General features: G+C 40.3%; 1 protein-coding gene and 1 long non-coding RNA gene across 2 annotated transcripts in view; both read left to right on the forward strand.

Annotated features, from left to right (window-relative positions):
• Window positions 1-4,787, forward strand: part of LOC136399231 (zinc finger protein 432-like) — a 191,094-nt gene extending 186,307 nt beyond the window's left edge. The window contains 2 exon segments of the mRNA XM_066374225.1: window positions 889-2,908; window positions 2,910-4,787. Of these exon segments, the coding sequence (XP_066230322.1) occupies window positions 889-2,908; window positions 2,910-3,009 (2,120 nt within the window). The 3' untranslated portion in view covers window positions 3,010-4,787.
• Window positions 1-14,164, forward strand: part of LOC136399307 (uncharacterized) — a 597,663-nt gene that overhangs the window by 114,964 nt on the left and 468,535 nt on the right. The window lies entirely within an intron of this gene.

Here is a 14,164-nt window from a genome sequence, read left to right on the forward strand (position 1 = left end):
GCAATCTCATTTGTTCTTGTCAGACTAGCATACTCTGTATTCTGGTTGCATCCAGGTTGGTTCTGTATTTAGCCTTGGAATCCACATGGCTGCTGGTAGTTGGGCTGGCTCTGTGATTTTTTAGGATCCCATGGCTGGTTGTAGAATTTTTGAATGAATGAGGTGGCCACATTTTCCCAGAAAGAGCATAGCCACGGGAAGGCATTCCTTTTCCCAAGTACCATCCTGAGGATATGTTAAAATCCTATAGAAAGTCTCTTCACTAGCACAATCTCAGCAGTTATTGAAAGGAATTGTTTTGGCCCTGCTGGTGACTCAGTGGATAGAGTGTTGGCCCAGCATATGCATGCTCCAGATTCAATTCCTGGTCAGAACCCACTGGAGAAGTAACCATCTGCTTCTCTTCCCCATCCTCTACTTTTTCTTTTCTCTCTCATTTCCTTTCACAGGCAATGGCTGACTTTGTTCCAGCTCGGCACCAGGAGTTCAGGATGCCTGGGTTTGTCAGTGTGCACTTTCCTCAGGCACTGAAAATAGTTCATTGCTTTAGCATTGGATTCACGTGGGGTTGTCATATACATCCAGGTCAGAGCACATGCGGGAGTATGCCTCATCATTTCCCTGTGTCTCACATTAATAGAAATAAAAGAAAAAATGAAAATGGAACAGTTTTTTTTAAACAAAATATGCTTCTATTTTGTAGGAACCTTCAAGATTTTTACAGGCTTTGTGACTAGAATCTGAATGACTAAGTATATTTCTTTTTTTTACAACCCATGGGGTATCACTAAAGACTTACTTTACGGAAAGTTGTTTCGTAACAAATTTGAATTTCAAACTAAGATTATGAAAGATTATAGGATGATTTATTGTTCTCTTCTTTCCTAGAAATCCAGAAAGTTAATGTGCCTTTGCAGAGTCCCTTCCAAAGTCCAGGCATTATGAAGAGTGGAGAAGAATGCTGTGAACATATGTTTGCAAATATTGTTAATCAAAGGGAAAGCCAGTCCCTATTGAGGCAGCACTGTGATATGTTGGAGATATGTGGAAAACCTTTAAAATCAAAATTAACTTTTGAAAACCAAAGTAGAAGTTTTAATTTACAGAACTCTTTTCCCTTGAATGAAGATGGGACATTCCTTCCACATCATAACCATGAACTATTCTACACCGAAATTAGGTTGCATCCCAGTACCAAGTCCATCGAAAATAAGTCCAAGGTCATTCAGCAACACGGAATTGACAATGGAGAGGAAGCCCTCACATGCACTGAATGTGGGATAACTTTGGTCAAGATGACTCAGCTCACTGATCATCAGAGAATTAATAGTGGAGAGAAATCTTATGGATGCCCTCAGTGTGGGAAAGCCTTCCCCAGAAAATTCAGTCAGAAAATTCATACAGGACAGAATCAGAGTGAATACAATATATATAATAAAACCTTCAATAAATCACAATTGAATATGCATCAGAAAACTCATATGGGAAAGAAACCTTACACATGTAGTGAATGTGGTAAAAGTTACATTTACAGGTATCTACTCAGGAATCATCAGCGAACTCACACAGGAGAAAAGCCATATGTATGCCATGAATGTGGGAAAGGCTTTCCAGAGAAGAAGAATCTGATTGTACATGAAAGAAATCATACGGGAGAGAAGCCGTATGTATGCAGTGAGTGCGGGAAAGGCTTTCCAGAGAAGAAGAATCTGATTGTACATGAAAGGATTCATACGGGAGAGAAGCCGTATGTATGCAGTGAGTGTGGGAAAGGCTTCGGAGTGAAGAGCCGACTGATTATACATCAAAGAACTCATACAGGAGAGAAGCCATATGTATGCAGTGAATGTGGAAAAGGCTTTACAGTTAGTTGCAATCTGATTGTACATCTAAAGACTCATACTGGAGAGATGCCATATGTATGCAGTGAGTGTGGGAAAGGCTTTCCAGTGAAGAAACGACTGATTATACATCAAAGGACTCATACAGGGGAGAAGCCATATGTATGCAGTGAGTGTGGAAAAGGCTTTACAGGGAAGAGCCCACTGATTACACATCAAAGAACTCATACTGGAGAAAAGCCATATGTATGCACTGATTGTGGGAAAGGTTTTCCAGCAAAGAGTCAACTGAGTATACATCAAAGAACTCATACAGGAGAGAAGCCATATGTATGCAGTGAGTGTGGCAAAGGTTTTTCAGGGAAGCGTCCACTGGTTGCCCATCAAAGCAGTCATACTGGAGTAAAGCCGTATGTATGCAGTGAATGTGGAAAAGGCTTTGCAGTGAAGAGTCTACTGAGTATACATCAAAGAACTCATACTAGAGTGAAGCCATATGTATGCAGTGAGTGTGGGAAAGGCTTTGTAGTGAAGAGTCAACTGATTATACATGAAAGAACTCATACTGGAGAGAAACTGTATGTATGCACTGAGTGTGGGAAAGGCTTTTCAGGGAAGCGTCCACTGATTATACATCAAAGAACTCATACAGGAGAGAAGCCATATGTATGCAGTGAGTGTGGGAAAAGCTTTTCAGGGAGGCGTCCACTGATTGCACATCAAAGCAGTCATACTGGAGAAAAGCCATATGTATGCAGTGAGTGTGGAAAAGGCTTTGCAGTGAAGAGTCAACTGAGTATACATCAAAGAACTCATAGTGGAGAGAAACCGCATGTATGCAGTGAGTGTGGGAAAGGCTATTCAGGGAAGCGTCCACTGATTGCACATCAAAGAACTCACACAGGAGAGAAGCCCTATGTATGCAGTGACTGTGGAAAAGGCTTTTCAGGGAAGTACCCACTGATTGCACATCAAAGCATTCACACTGGAGAAAACCCATATGTATGCAAGGTGTGTGGGAAATGCTTTGCAGTGAATAGGCAACTGATTAGACATCAAAGGACTCATTGGAGAGAAGCCGTGTGTATGCAGTGAATGTGGGAATGTTTTTCACAGGAAGAGTGATCTAACTGTACATAAGCATGCTCATTTGTTAGTGACACCATGAATATTCAATGAGTGTGGAAAGGCTTCTCCATGAAGAATATTTTCAGTGTATGGAACCATAGAAATTATACAAATGCAGTGATTATTGTAAAACCCCCTTTTAAAGGAATTTATTAGATTTAAATAAAAGATAAGATCAGTGCAGGAGCAGAGTTGGAAGCATCAACTACCACAAGTTGCTTCCCATATGTGTCTTGATCAGGCAGGCCCAGGATTTTAAATGGGGGACCTCAACATTCCAGGTTTACTGCTTGCACAGTGCTCCAACACAAGTCAGGGATTTTGGTGAAGGCTTTAAGAAGATATGCATGATGGCCTGATCAGGTGGAGGTGCTTTGGATAGAGTTTGAGCTGGGATGCTGAGGATTTAGGTTTGAAACTCCTAGGTTGCCAGCTTGAGTGCAGGCTCAGTAGCTTAAGCAGAAGTTTGCTAGCTTGAGTGTGGGATCATACAATTAACCTCATGGTTGCTGGCTTGAAGTCCAAGGCCGGCTGAGTGTTAGATCATAATCATGACTTCAAGGTCACTGGTTTAAACCCAGGGTTGCTGCCTTGAGCCAGGAGTCATTAGCTCACCTGGAGCCCTCTAGTTAAGGTATATATGAGAAAGCAATTTACAAACAACTGAAGTGTCAGAACAATGGGTAGATGCTTCTGATTTCTCTCCCTTTTTGTCTGTAGATGTATGTCTGTTTCTATTTTTAAAGAAAGGAAGATATGCCTCGTGGAACATCAGTGATTTGTCAGAAAAGACTTTATTTGCATATACTGAATGGAAATTAAATTCTCATTGAGTAAAATTTGTCTCATTATACATTGGAGAATTCACACAGGAGAGTAATCCTATAAATGTCATGAATGTGGGGAACTATCAGTGCAAAGTCAAGACTCAATGTTCATCAGAAAACATACAAGAGAGGCTGTGTGGGTGTAGCAATTGTGGGAAACCTTTCTCACTTGTTTATTTTTGTTAAACATAAGAGAATTCACAGGACACTGCTTTGTGGATGCCTGTTGCCAGTTGTATGTCCTTCATATACATCTATGCAATGAAGAATAATTGTAAAAACAATAAAAAAATAACTTAGAGCAACAAACATGGTTCTATCTGTCCTGATCAGTTACTTAACAATTTACAAGACATTCTGATGCAATCAGCCTTGATAATATTTTAGAAAATTGTAAATAAAATGTGAATTCTGAGAGAAATCCTATGAATGTAACAGACTAGGAAACTGCAGTTGAATGTGGACTGTCATAGATCATCAGAAATCATGAGTGGATGTTTCTAATTGTGGAAATGAAGGGTCAGAAAGTAAGACCTCAAGAATTGTCAGTTTACACTAGTGAAATACTTCCATGTGGGACTGAATATGGTGAGGTTTAGCACTACCTCGTGTTCTTCATCATGACATGAAATCCATGCAGACATAATTGAAGGCATCGAATTTGGTGGGTTTAGCAAAACCTCAGATAACTTGGAGTAGAGAAGAATTCTTCAATGAAAAAGCATTCTGCCACGAATCTAAACAGATAGTACACCTTACAAGCAATTTGGGACAGAACAGCTTCAGCCATATTTCTTTCCAAAAAATCTTTATATGTTTATTTGAGCCAAACTGATTATATTGTATATATGCTGCGAAGCATGATGCCAAATGCTCCAGCATCAACCTCGTTTCTGTTTACCTTGTAACTGAAATAATAAAGTAAATAGAGTTACTCTCAACTTGAGTTACACAACGTGTACAAGAGTGTTCTGTGCCTGTTTCAATATATAAATAAGTTTTCCTTTTTGTTAATTTAAAGTTTATTTTGGAATTCTTGAAGTACTTCAAATTTAATATGTTTATTTCAATAAAAACAACATATTTCGAATTGTTGACCTTTATAAGTGGCATTGATTGTTGTATAAAACCAACAGCTTTAGCCTGACCTCTGGCACAGTGGGTCAGTGATGGACCTGGAATGCTGAGGTCTGAATCCCTGGGATTGCCTTTTCCGGGCACATACGAGAAGCAGCAACTATTAGGTGATTTTTTTTTGTCTTTTATTTTTGTGAAGTGGAAAGTAGGGAGGCAGAGAGACAAACTTTTGTATTCACCCTACTGGGATCCACCCAGCATTCCCACCAGGGGGCAATGTTCTGCCTATCTGGGGAGATGCATCATTCCAACCAGCCATTCGAGGGTCTGAGGCAGAGGCCATGGAGCCATCCTCAGTGCCCGGCCAACTTTGCTCCAATGGAGCCTTGGTTGCAAGAGGGGAAGAGAAAGGAGCGGGGGGAAGGTGGAGAAGCAGATGCGCTTCTGCTGTGTGCCCTGGCCGGGAATTGAACCCAGGATTTCCCTATGCGGGGCCAATGCTCTACAGCTAAGCTAGTTGGGCAAGGTGAATTGATGCTTTTCAGTCCTTCCCTGTACACCACGTTCTGTGTTTCTTCTTTCTAAGATCAATAAAACCTTTAAGAAATATTTCTAAGTAATTTTTAATTTGTTCTATTTTTTTAAGTGAGAGAAAGGGAAATATACTCCCACATTCACCCCCACCAGGATGCACCCAGCAAACCCCTTCTGGCATCAATGTCCCCATCAACCAAGCTGTCCTCACCACTGGGGACTGAAGCTCGAACCAATCACACCACTGCCAGGGAGAAGGGAAGAGAGTGGATGACCTCTGGTGGCCCAGTGGATAAAGTGTCTATCTGGAATGTTGATGTCCCTGGTTCAAAACCTGGGGCTTACCCAGTCAAGGCACATATGGGAGTTGATGCTTCCTGCTCTTCCCATTTCTCTCTTTCGCTCCCAAAAACGTATAAATTAAACCTTGCTTTCTAAGAAATGTAAGAGACAGAGAAGCAGAAGAGGAAGGGGACAAGAAGCAGATAGTTGTTTCTCATGTATATATATTTTTATTATTGTATCCATTTTAAAGAGGAAAGAGAGTAGTAGTAGAGAGGAACAGGATGCATCAACTTCCATATATTCCTTGACTGGAAAAGCCTGGTTTTTGAACTGGCGAACACAGCATTCCAAGGCCTATAACTTTTTCCATTTGCCCAGCACAGTTCAACCTCTCATGTATTATATATTTTAAGCCTGGATTGAACCTGGCACTTCCAATATCCAGCCCACACTATCTATTTAGCAAACCAACTAGAATACAAAACTTTTTTTTTTTTTTTTTTTTTTTAGAATAAAAAAAACGCAACAGAAGCTCTACCTTCAGACATCACTAATTAATTGAGCTACCTAGGCAGGGCAGGGCCCATCACTAAATTTCAAATTAAGTTTAGAATCACAGCCTGACTGGGCGGTGACACAGTGGATAGAGCGTTGGACTGGGATGCCGAGGACCCAGGTTTGAGACCCCGAGATCACCAACTTGAGCGCGGGCTCATCTGGCTTGAGCAAAAGCTCACCAGGTTGGACCCAACGTCGCTGGCTTGAGAAAGGGGTTACCTGGTCTGCTGAAGGCCCGCAATCAAGGCACATAGGAGAAAGCAATCAATGAACAACTAAGGTGTCGCAATGCAGAACGAAAAACTAATGATTGATACTTTTCATCTCTCTGTTCCTGTCTATCCCTCTCTGTGACTCTGTTAAAAAAAAAAAAAAGTTTAGAATCACAAAATGTGAAAGTTTATTGAGATGTCCCAAATGCTTTTCAGGCAGATGCGCTACTAAGTAAAATCTTAATTACTCACACCCATCATTATCAAAGAGAAGGAAGTGACGTTGTTCCAGTACTGTTAACTAGAGCAGTAGTTCCCAAAGCCCGGGCCATGGACATGTGGCGGTCCGTGGGCCATTTGGTAACAGTCTGCACAGAAAGAATAAATAACTTACATTATTGCCATTTTATTTATATTTAAATCTGAATGACTTAAAAAAAATTAACCAAATTCCCTCTGTTACATTCGAGTAAGACTCACCCTTGACGCTTGTCTCGGTCATGTGATTCATTTATCTGTCCCACCCTAAAGGCCAGTCCCTGAAAATATTTTCTGACAGTAGACTGATCTGTAGCCCAAAAACTGTTAGAGACCACTGAACTAGAGTATACATTTGTATGTCCAATTTTAACATGCATTTAGTTCTGTTTGGTTGTTCAATGGTTTTAAGAAACTTGACCACAACCTGACCAGGTGGTGGCACACTGAATGGAGCATAAGACTGGGACACAGAGGGGCTAGGTCTAAAACCCTGAGGTCACTGGCCTGAATGCAGGCTAATCCAGCTGCTCAGTGGATTCACCAGCTAGAGCATGGTGTCGCTGTCCTCAGCATGGAAACATAGACATGACTCCATTGTCACTGGCTTGAAAACCAAGGTCCCTGGCTTGAGCCCAAGGTCGCTGGTTTGAGCAAGAGGTCACTTACTCTGCTGTAGCCCCTGGTCAAGGCACATATGAAGAAAACTATGCATAGCTAAGGTCTGCCAGAAAGAATTGATGCTTCTCCTCTCTCTCCCTTCCTGTCTGTCTCTGTTTGTCTCCCTCTCTCTGTCAAAAAAAAAAGAAGAAGAAGAAGAAATGAGTACATATGTAGGTAGTTTTGAAAGCACTGATTAGGAGCATAGACTAAGTACATACTTCACTGCCTTGTGGCAAAAGCCACAGTGATGTCACTTTTGAGAAGAGCTGAAATCAGTAGGTGCTGAACACAGCACACAATAGGAATAGAATTACTAATTCTGACTACTTAGTAGACTGGGTAAATACCTTAAGTGAGCTACTTTTCTTGCCCTTTTGTCTGCTCTTAGAAAATTCTCCTTCCTGACTTCATTCCCATCTGTTTCCTGAGATTCTTATTCTAGTCCCTGCTTCTATTTTGTGTGTATCAGTAAATACCCTTAACAAGTAGGAGCCGATGTTGATGTGAATCGTGAATCTGGGATGGTGAGGCGGTGTCCCCAGGGCCCTCGGTGCACTCCGTCTGCTCTCAGAGTAGTTCTTGTCTCTGCGACAGGTTCTTGTAACCAAAACCACAGCAGAAAGTTCTATTGCTGTTTTTATTTTTTTGAATCACACTACCTCATGCTTCCCATTCATGGTTAAATCATTTTTCCCAGCCTAATGCTTACTTAGCAGCACAGCTCTATTTTCATCTATAATTTTGTAATTTACAGAGTATTAGAAAAATATAGTCCCTTACTATGTAACTTTTTCAGATTATCAATATGAGGTACACAAAATACATTCATAGTGCTCTCTGTCCCCGGTTTCTGGCACAGAGCCCCTGACACCCTTATCAATGCCTAAGTGACATCAAAAGTAGGAGCATCTATTGTTATATTGAGGTGACTGATTTGACATTTCAGCCCCATCACACATCCAGAAAAGAGCAAGAGTCTGGTAAAACAGTAAGTAAATCGTGCCTACCTGAAGCCTCCAGAAAACATTCTTGCAGGAGGGGCTTCAGAGAGTTTCTAGGTGGGTGAGCACATCCAAGTGTGGGAGGCTGAGGCACCTTAACTCCATGGGGACAGAAGCGCCTGTGCCTGGGACCCTCCCGGACCTTGAGCTATTATTGCTTCATGTGGCTGTTCACCCATAACCTTTATAATACCCGTTAGGAAAGTGGAAACATTATTGTTTTTTGTTTTGTTTTGTGATGTGAGCCGCTCTGGGGAATGAAGTGAAGCTGAGATGGGTTGAGGGAACCTCCATTTGTTTGGCTTCTGAAGTGAGTTGGGAGCAGTGTGTGGCCCTGAACCTTTGTCTGTGGGATTTAACACAAGTGAGTAATAATTGAGCTAAATTTCCGGGCACCCAGCAGTGTGGAAAATTTCTGGTGTGGGGCATTCCCCCATCCAATAAAACACGCTGGGTGACCAGGACTATTGTGAGAGCGGCAGTAGTGAGAGAGTAAAGATGAAAAGAGGAGGACTGCACTGTAGGTGATTTAAAAGTGGGACCTCAGTTGAATTTAACTAATTCCCAGCTCCAAGGTCTCTGGGTTCTTTAGAGACACACGGTCACCAGACCTTCTGGATACTGTACCTTTGCTGTTCCTGTGAGACAAGGATACTGTCACAGGGATACTGTCAAATTTCTGTTTTACTTAAAGTGATGGATGCAGTGCATCTCCTGATAAGTTGGCCTTGGACAGGTTGTGTTCTGTAGAAATTTCAGTAGTGCCTCTGTGCTTGTGACCATCTCTCGGGAATCCTGGAAGGCATCGGGGAGCCCCTGGAACATTTCTGTTAGCTTTCACCTGAGACAGTGATAGCAGGTGTTATGTTCACACCCATCAGAAACTTTAATACATTCTACAATGTCATGGACCTTGTTCAAGGACAGAATTCAAAATTTTAGAAGTGAGCCACAGACCTGGCTACACATTCCTTCTAGCAGCAGCCTCCAAGAAATTTGGGGACAGAGCTCCGGATTGGAAGTGGTTTGTACTAGCTTCAGCCTCTGGGTGCTGCCAATGGAGGCTTCAGAGGCTCGAGGTCTGTGAGCCGGATTCTGTGTGGATCCTGAATGAAGGACCTATGAGTTTGGTGAAGCAGGAATGCATGCAAATTGTCATTTGGGGATTTATGTGGATTCATTCTCTGAAGGTCTGAGCATTAGTGTGTGACCCTTGATTAATCCTGACTCTGAAGAGTTTGAGAACTGAATGCCTGAATGTCAAGGCCTAAAGTCATTATGTCAGTTCTCTAGGCTTTTTGAGTGAAAAGTGAAAAGTGTGTAGCATGAACCTTGCTTATCTAGGTGAGCAGTTTAATTTAAATCTAATTTAAATCTAAATCACCGAGGAGTGTCAGCACACAAAAATTTCCTGGTATCATTTAGACTGAACTTGAGACCACCAGGGAGTGCAGTTTGTGTGGGTTAGGAAACTTAGGAGTCTGGGAATTTTGAGAACCTTAGCCCCAGGCTAATGAGAGTTTTGAAATTCAAGTTTTGGATGTTGGAAACATTTCACCCTTCCAAATCCAAGTGGCTTAAGTTTTCTATTCAAAATTTCTTTCCTAGAGGATTTGAGGTCTTGCTCCTTGTCATGTTTTCTCAAGTTGACGTAAATCAACGGTTCTAAAAAATTCAGTCTTCTGCATCCATGTGACACAATGTCATCATCTGAGTAATTCACCATGATCAAAGGCTGTATCCGTAAGTAAGGCAAGGTTTCTTTGTTATTCTTATCTGTCTGTTTTCTCTTTGATATTTTTGTTCAGGTTGTTGGACACAAGTAACCACAATCATTTTCCTAAATTATACTCATTACTGAGACAATTTTACTAGAAAACATTTTTAGACAGATTTCCTAAAAATTAAAATTCACATGTAAAATCATGCATTGAAGAACCTCCCTACTTTCCAACATGCTTATTATGTTTGCTTTTTCTCTGTCAAATAAGAGTTGCTGTTTTTTCACAATATCACCAGCATTTCATATCTTCTTGGGACTTTTTTGTTTGTTTTAGGAATTCTAATAACTGAATATTTCTATCAATCTCATCACTGTGCTCTATTGTAATTTTCTAATAACAAATGATATTGACCTCCGTTTCACATGCTCATTGTCATCTCCTTATCTGTGGAAAAGTGTCTGTTCAAGGTCTTGTCATGGATTCTTTTTCTAATAATTTTAAGTTTATATTTAGAAAATTAACTATTACACAGTGACATTGATCAATTAGAGTACCTAGGTTTCAGGTAAATATTTCTATAGTTTTTAAACTGTTGATTTCGTTGCATACTCATCACCCACAGTCATATCATTTTATGTCACCTTATATTTGTCCCTTTTTACATCCATCCTCCCACATTCTCCCAATCTTTTTAAAATTATTGACCCTTAGGAATTCTATATACTAGATACTAGTCTTTTTTTAAGATTTTATTTATTTTAGAGGGGAGAGAGAGAAGGAAGAAGGAGCAGGAAGCATCAACTCCCATCTGTGCCTTGACCAGGCAAGCCCAGTGTTTTGAACCGGTGACCTCAGTATTCCAGGTACATGTTTTATCCATTGTGCCATCACAGGTCAGCTGTATACTACTCTGTTATCAATAAGAAGTTTTTGATGAATCTGTTTAGATTCCATTTATTTCTGTATTTACTCATGCATAGTAATGGTCCTGAAAGTGTCCCAGCATCATTGGAAAGCATATCCTTTGAAAATCGATGCTTTTGCACCTTTCTCCAACCATTGAGTGTATATGATTTCTGCAGGGTTTTTGTGGGATCTCTGGTCTGTTCCATTTATCTGCACGTTTATGCTTTCACATGTACTATCATTTCTGATACTACATATAAGTGTTGAAATCTTTTAATGTGCGCTCTGTTTTGTGCAGTGGAATAACCCACTGCATGGCCTTGGATGGGAACACAGCCAACAAGAAAAAAAGGTTTTGCCAAGAGAATTGTTTTGTGACTTGAAGGCAGGTCACTGAAACAGGTCTATGTGACTGAAGGCAGTTGCTGGGCTTTTTTCTCAGTAAAACATTCTCATAAGATTTCTGTTCCTTTCAAGGTTATTCCTTGAGATAAAGAGAGGAATGTTGTGGGAACCATAGAAGCAATAGCAATTAATGCCTTTTGATATTATATTGTTATTAAGCTATCATGCAGGTGTACTCCATGTATCTTGAAGTAAAAGTTATGCTTGATGCTATGCCAATTTCTCAGTAAACAAGCTTTTTGAAGTCTTGTGAATAAAAATAGGACACAGCACAAACTCTCGGCCATTTGCCTGAGTGAGCGGTGGTCCTTTGCTAGTCCATGATAATTTCATCTGCTGATCTCTCTCTCTGTGCCCCCGACTTACAACAACATTTGGCTCCTACTGGGGGCCCTTAAAAAGAGATTAGGAACAGGCAGAACCCCGAAAGTGTAAGTTGGACGTGCTGTGTATGCGAAATTTTCAGGAAAACTAGCAAAGTCATGGGGAATTTCCATTTATTATTAGATGACTATGTACAAGTTTTAAAATTTCTCTCAAGAGGATCAGGGATTCACATAATAGACAAGGTTTTGTTACATCTTTTAAATGCTATTCAGAAACACTGTTATTGGTATACTCCTGAACATTTTAATCAATTGAATTTGAATGTTTGGCAACATTAAGAAAATCTTTACACTGTGCTCATCAGCATGAACATCCACTTGTTGCTGAAATGTGGGCTTCTTATAATCTTATTGCTACAGCCCTTGGCCCTTTGCAATTAGATGGAGATTCTATTAAAGACTTGAGTGAGGTTATTTATAATGAGCCTGAAGAATTTGATTCAACACAGAATGAACAGAATGATGATTTGGACAATACTGTCTCTGCTTCTGAAGTTACTGATAATGTTAATGAAATTCAGCCATCCACAGGCTTTCATCCCTCTTTCTTAAAAAATGTGGGAGCCCCTATGGATGATATTGCCTATCTAAAACATTTATTAAATAAACTACAATTTACACTGAAACAACAAACTACAATTTACACTAAGATTGGAAATCAGTATACTGCTTATCCTGTTCAAAAGCAAGATATATGTAAGCCAACAGCTCCTGCAATTCAAGGTCAAGAATTAATTGGTACTGGCAGGGGAAGGATTTTTTAATTTTCTGATATCTCTGAAATGTAACAGGTGCTTCTGCATCATGATGATTTAGAATCTAATTCTAGTAATTTTTCTGCAGTTATTCAATAATTGCATAAAATTCTAATAATAATTCTAATAATTTTCCCAATTATTCAATAGCCTTTTCCTCTTAATGCTCCATATCCTGGGGGAATGCATAATATCCAATTTGACCAAATTGAATTTACTTTCTTAAAGCTAGTCAAACAATCTGTTGCTATGTATGGACCTCAGTCCTCATATGTTCAAGATCTTATCTCTTCCTATTGTAATGATCATTTAATGATTCCTTAGGATTGAGATTTACTTGCTAGTACGGTTTTGGAACCAGGACTATATTTACAATTCAAATCTTGGTGGAGAGAAGAGGCTCTTTGAATATCTTGCATGAATGCCAGAAATAATCCCCCGGGAGCTACTTTTGAAATGCTCATCGGTGTTGGCGCTTATGCAGCTGTGGGACAACAAACTGGTTATACTGATGCTGTTATAGCTCAGATGAGATTGCTTGTTTTAAAGCCTGGATGCAAATCACTGGAGTTGGACACAAGGAAGAAAAGCTTGCAGCTTTACATCAGTTGATACAAATTCAATTAAAATAAGGACATATAGAAGAATCATGAAGTCCTTAGAATTCTCTAGTCTTTGTAATAATAAAAAATAAATAAATAAATATTGATTTTTTTTTTTTGGGGGGGGGAGGTTTTAGCTAAAATCCTCTGAGCTATCATTTTGTTTCTTTCTTATTCTTTGCCTGGAAACTGAGGCAGGAAACATGTTGAATCTGACTATAGAAAATATCCCAGCAGCTGCTAAGAGAATTTTCTTGGGAAAATTTTGTTTAGTCTCATCCATCGTCAGTCCCTCTGTCAGAAAATGCCCTGATTAACATCAGGCAGGATCTTTATAATCAGACTGCTCTGAAATCCCAGATTTCTCTGGTCTGGTTTCTCTTATTCTAATTTCTGTTCAGTTTTTATTTAATGTTGCCTAAAATGTGATTTTTTTTTTCTTAACAGAAGAAATTCATATTTTCTTCTTTTTTTTATTTATTTATTTATTTTATTTTTTGTATTTTTCCGAAGCTGGAAACGGGGAGAGACAGTCAGACAGACTCCCGCATGTGCCCGACCGGGATCCACCCCGCACGCCCACCAGGGGGCGACGCTCTGCCCACCAGGGGGCGATGCTCTGCCCCTCCTGGGCGTCGCTCTGTGCGACCAGAGCCACTCTAGCGCCCGGGCCATCTTTGCTCCAATGGAGCCTTGCTGCGAGAGAGGAAGAGAGAGACAGAGAGGAAGGAGAGGGGGAGGGGTGGAGAAGCAGATGGGCGCTTCTCCTGTGTGCCCTGGCCGGGAATCGAACCCGGGACCCCTTGCACGCCAGGTTGATGCTCTACCACTGAGCCAAGCGGCCAGGGCCTAAAATGTGATTTTTAAGCCCTGAGTTAAGTGTTTACATGCAAAGATTTAAAATGCTGGCTTTTATATTAAAAAAAATAGTTTCATCCATATATTTTTTACTTTAAAATTAGAAATTAAAAGGAGTGCTCATTTAAATTTAATCTGAATAGA

The sequence above is a fragment of the Saccopteryx leptura genome, chromosome 3 (genome assembly GCF_036850995.1).
Source record: "Saccopteryx leptura isolate mSacLep1 chromosome 3, mSacLep1_pri_phased_curated, whole genome shotgun sequence".
NCBI classification, from domain to species: Eukaryota; Metazoa; Chordata; class Mammalia; order Chiroptera; family Emballonuridae; genus Saccopteryx; species Saccopteryx leptura.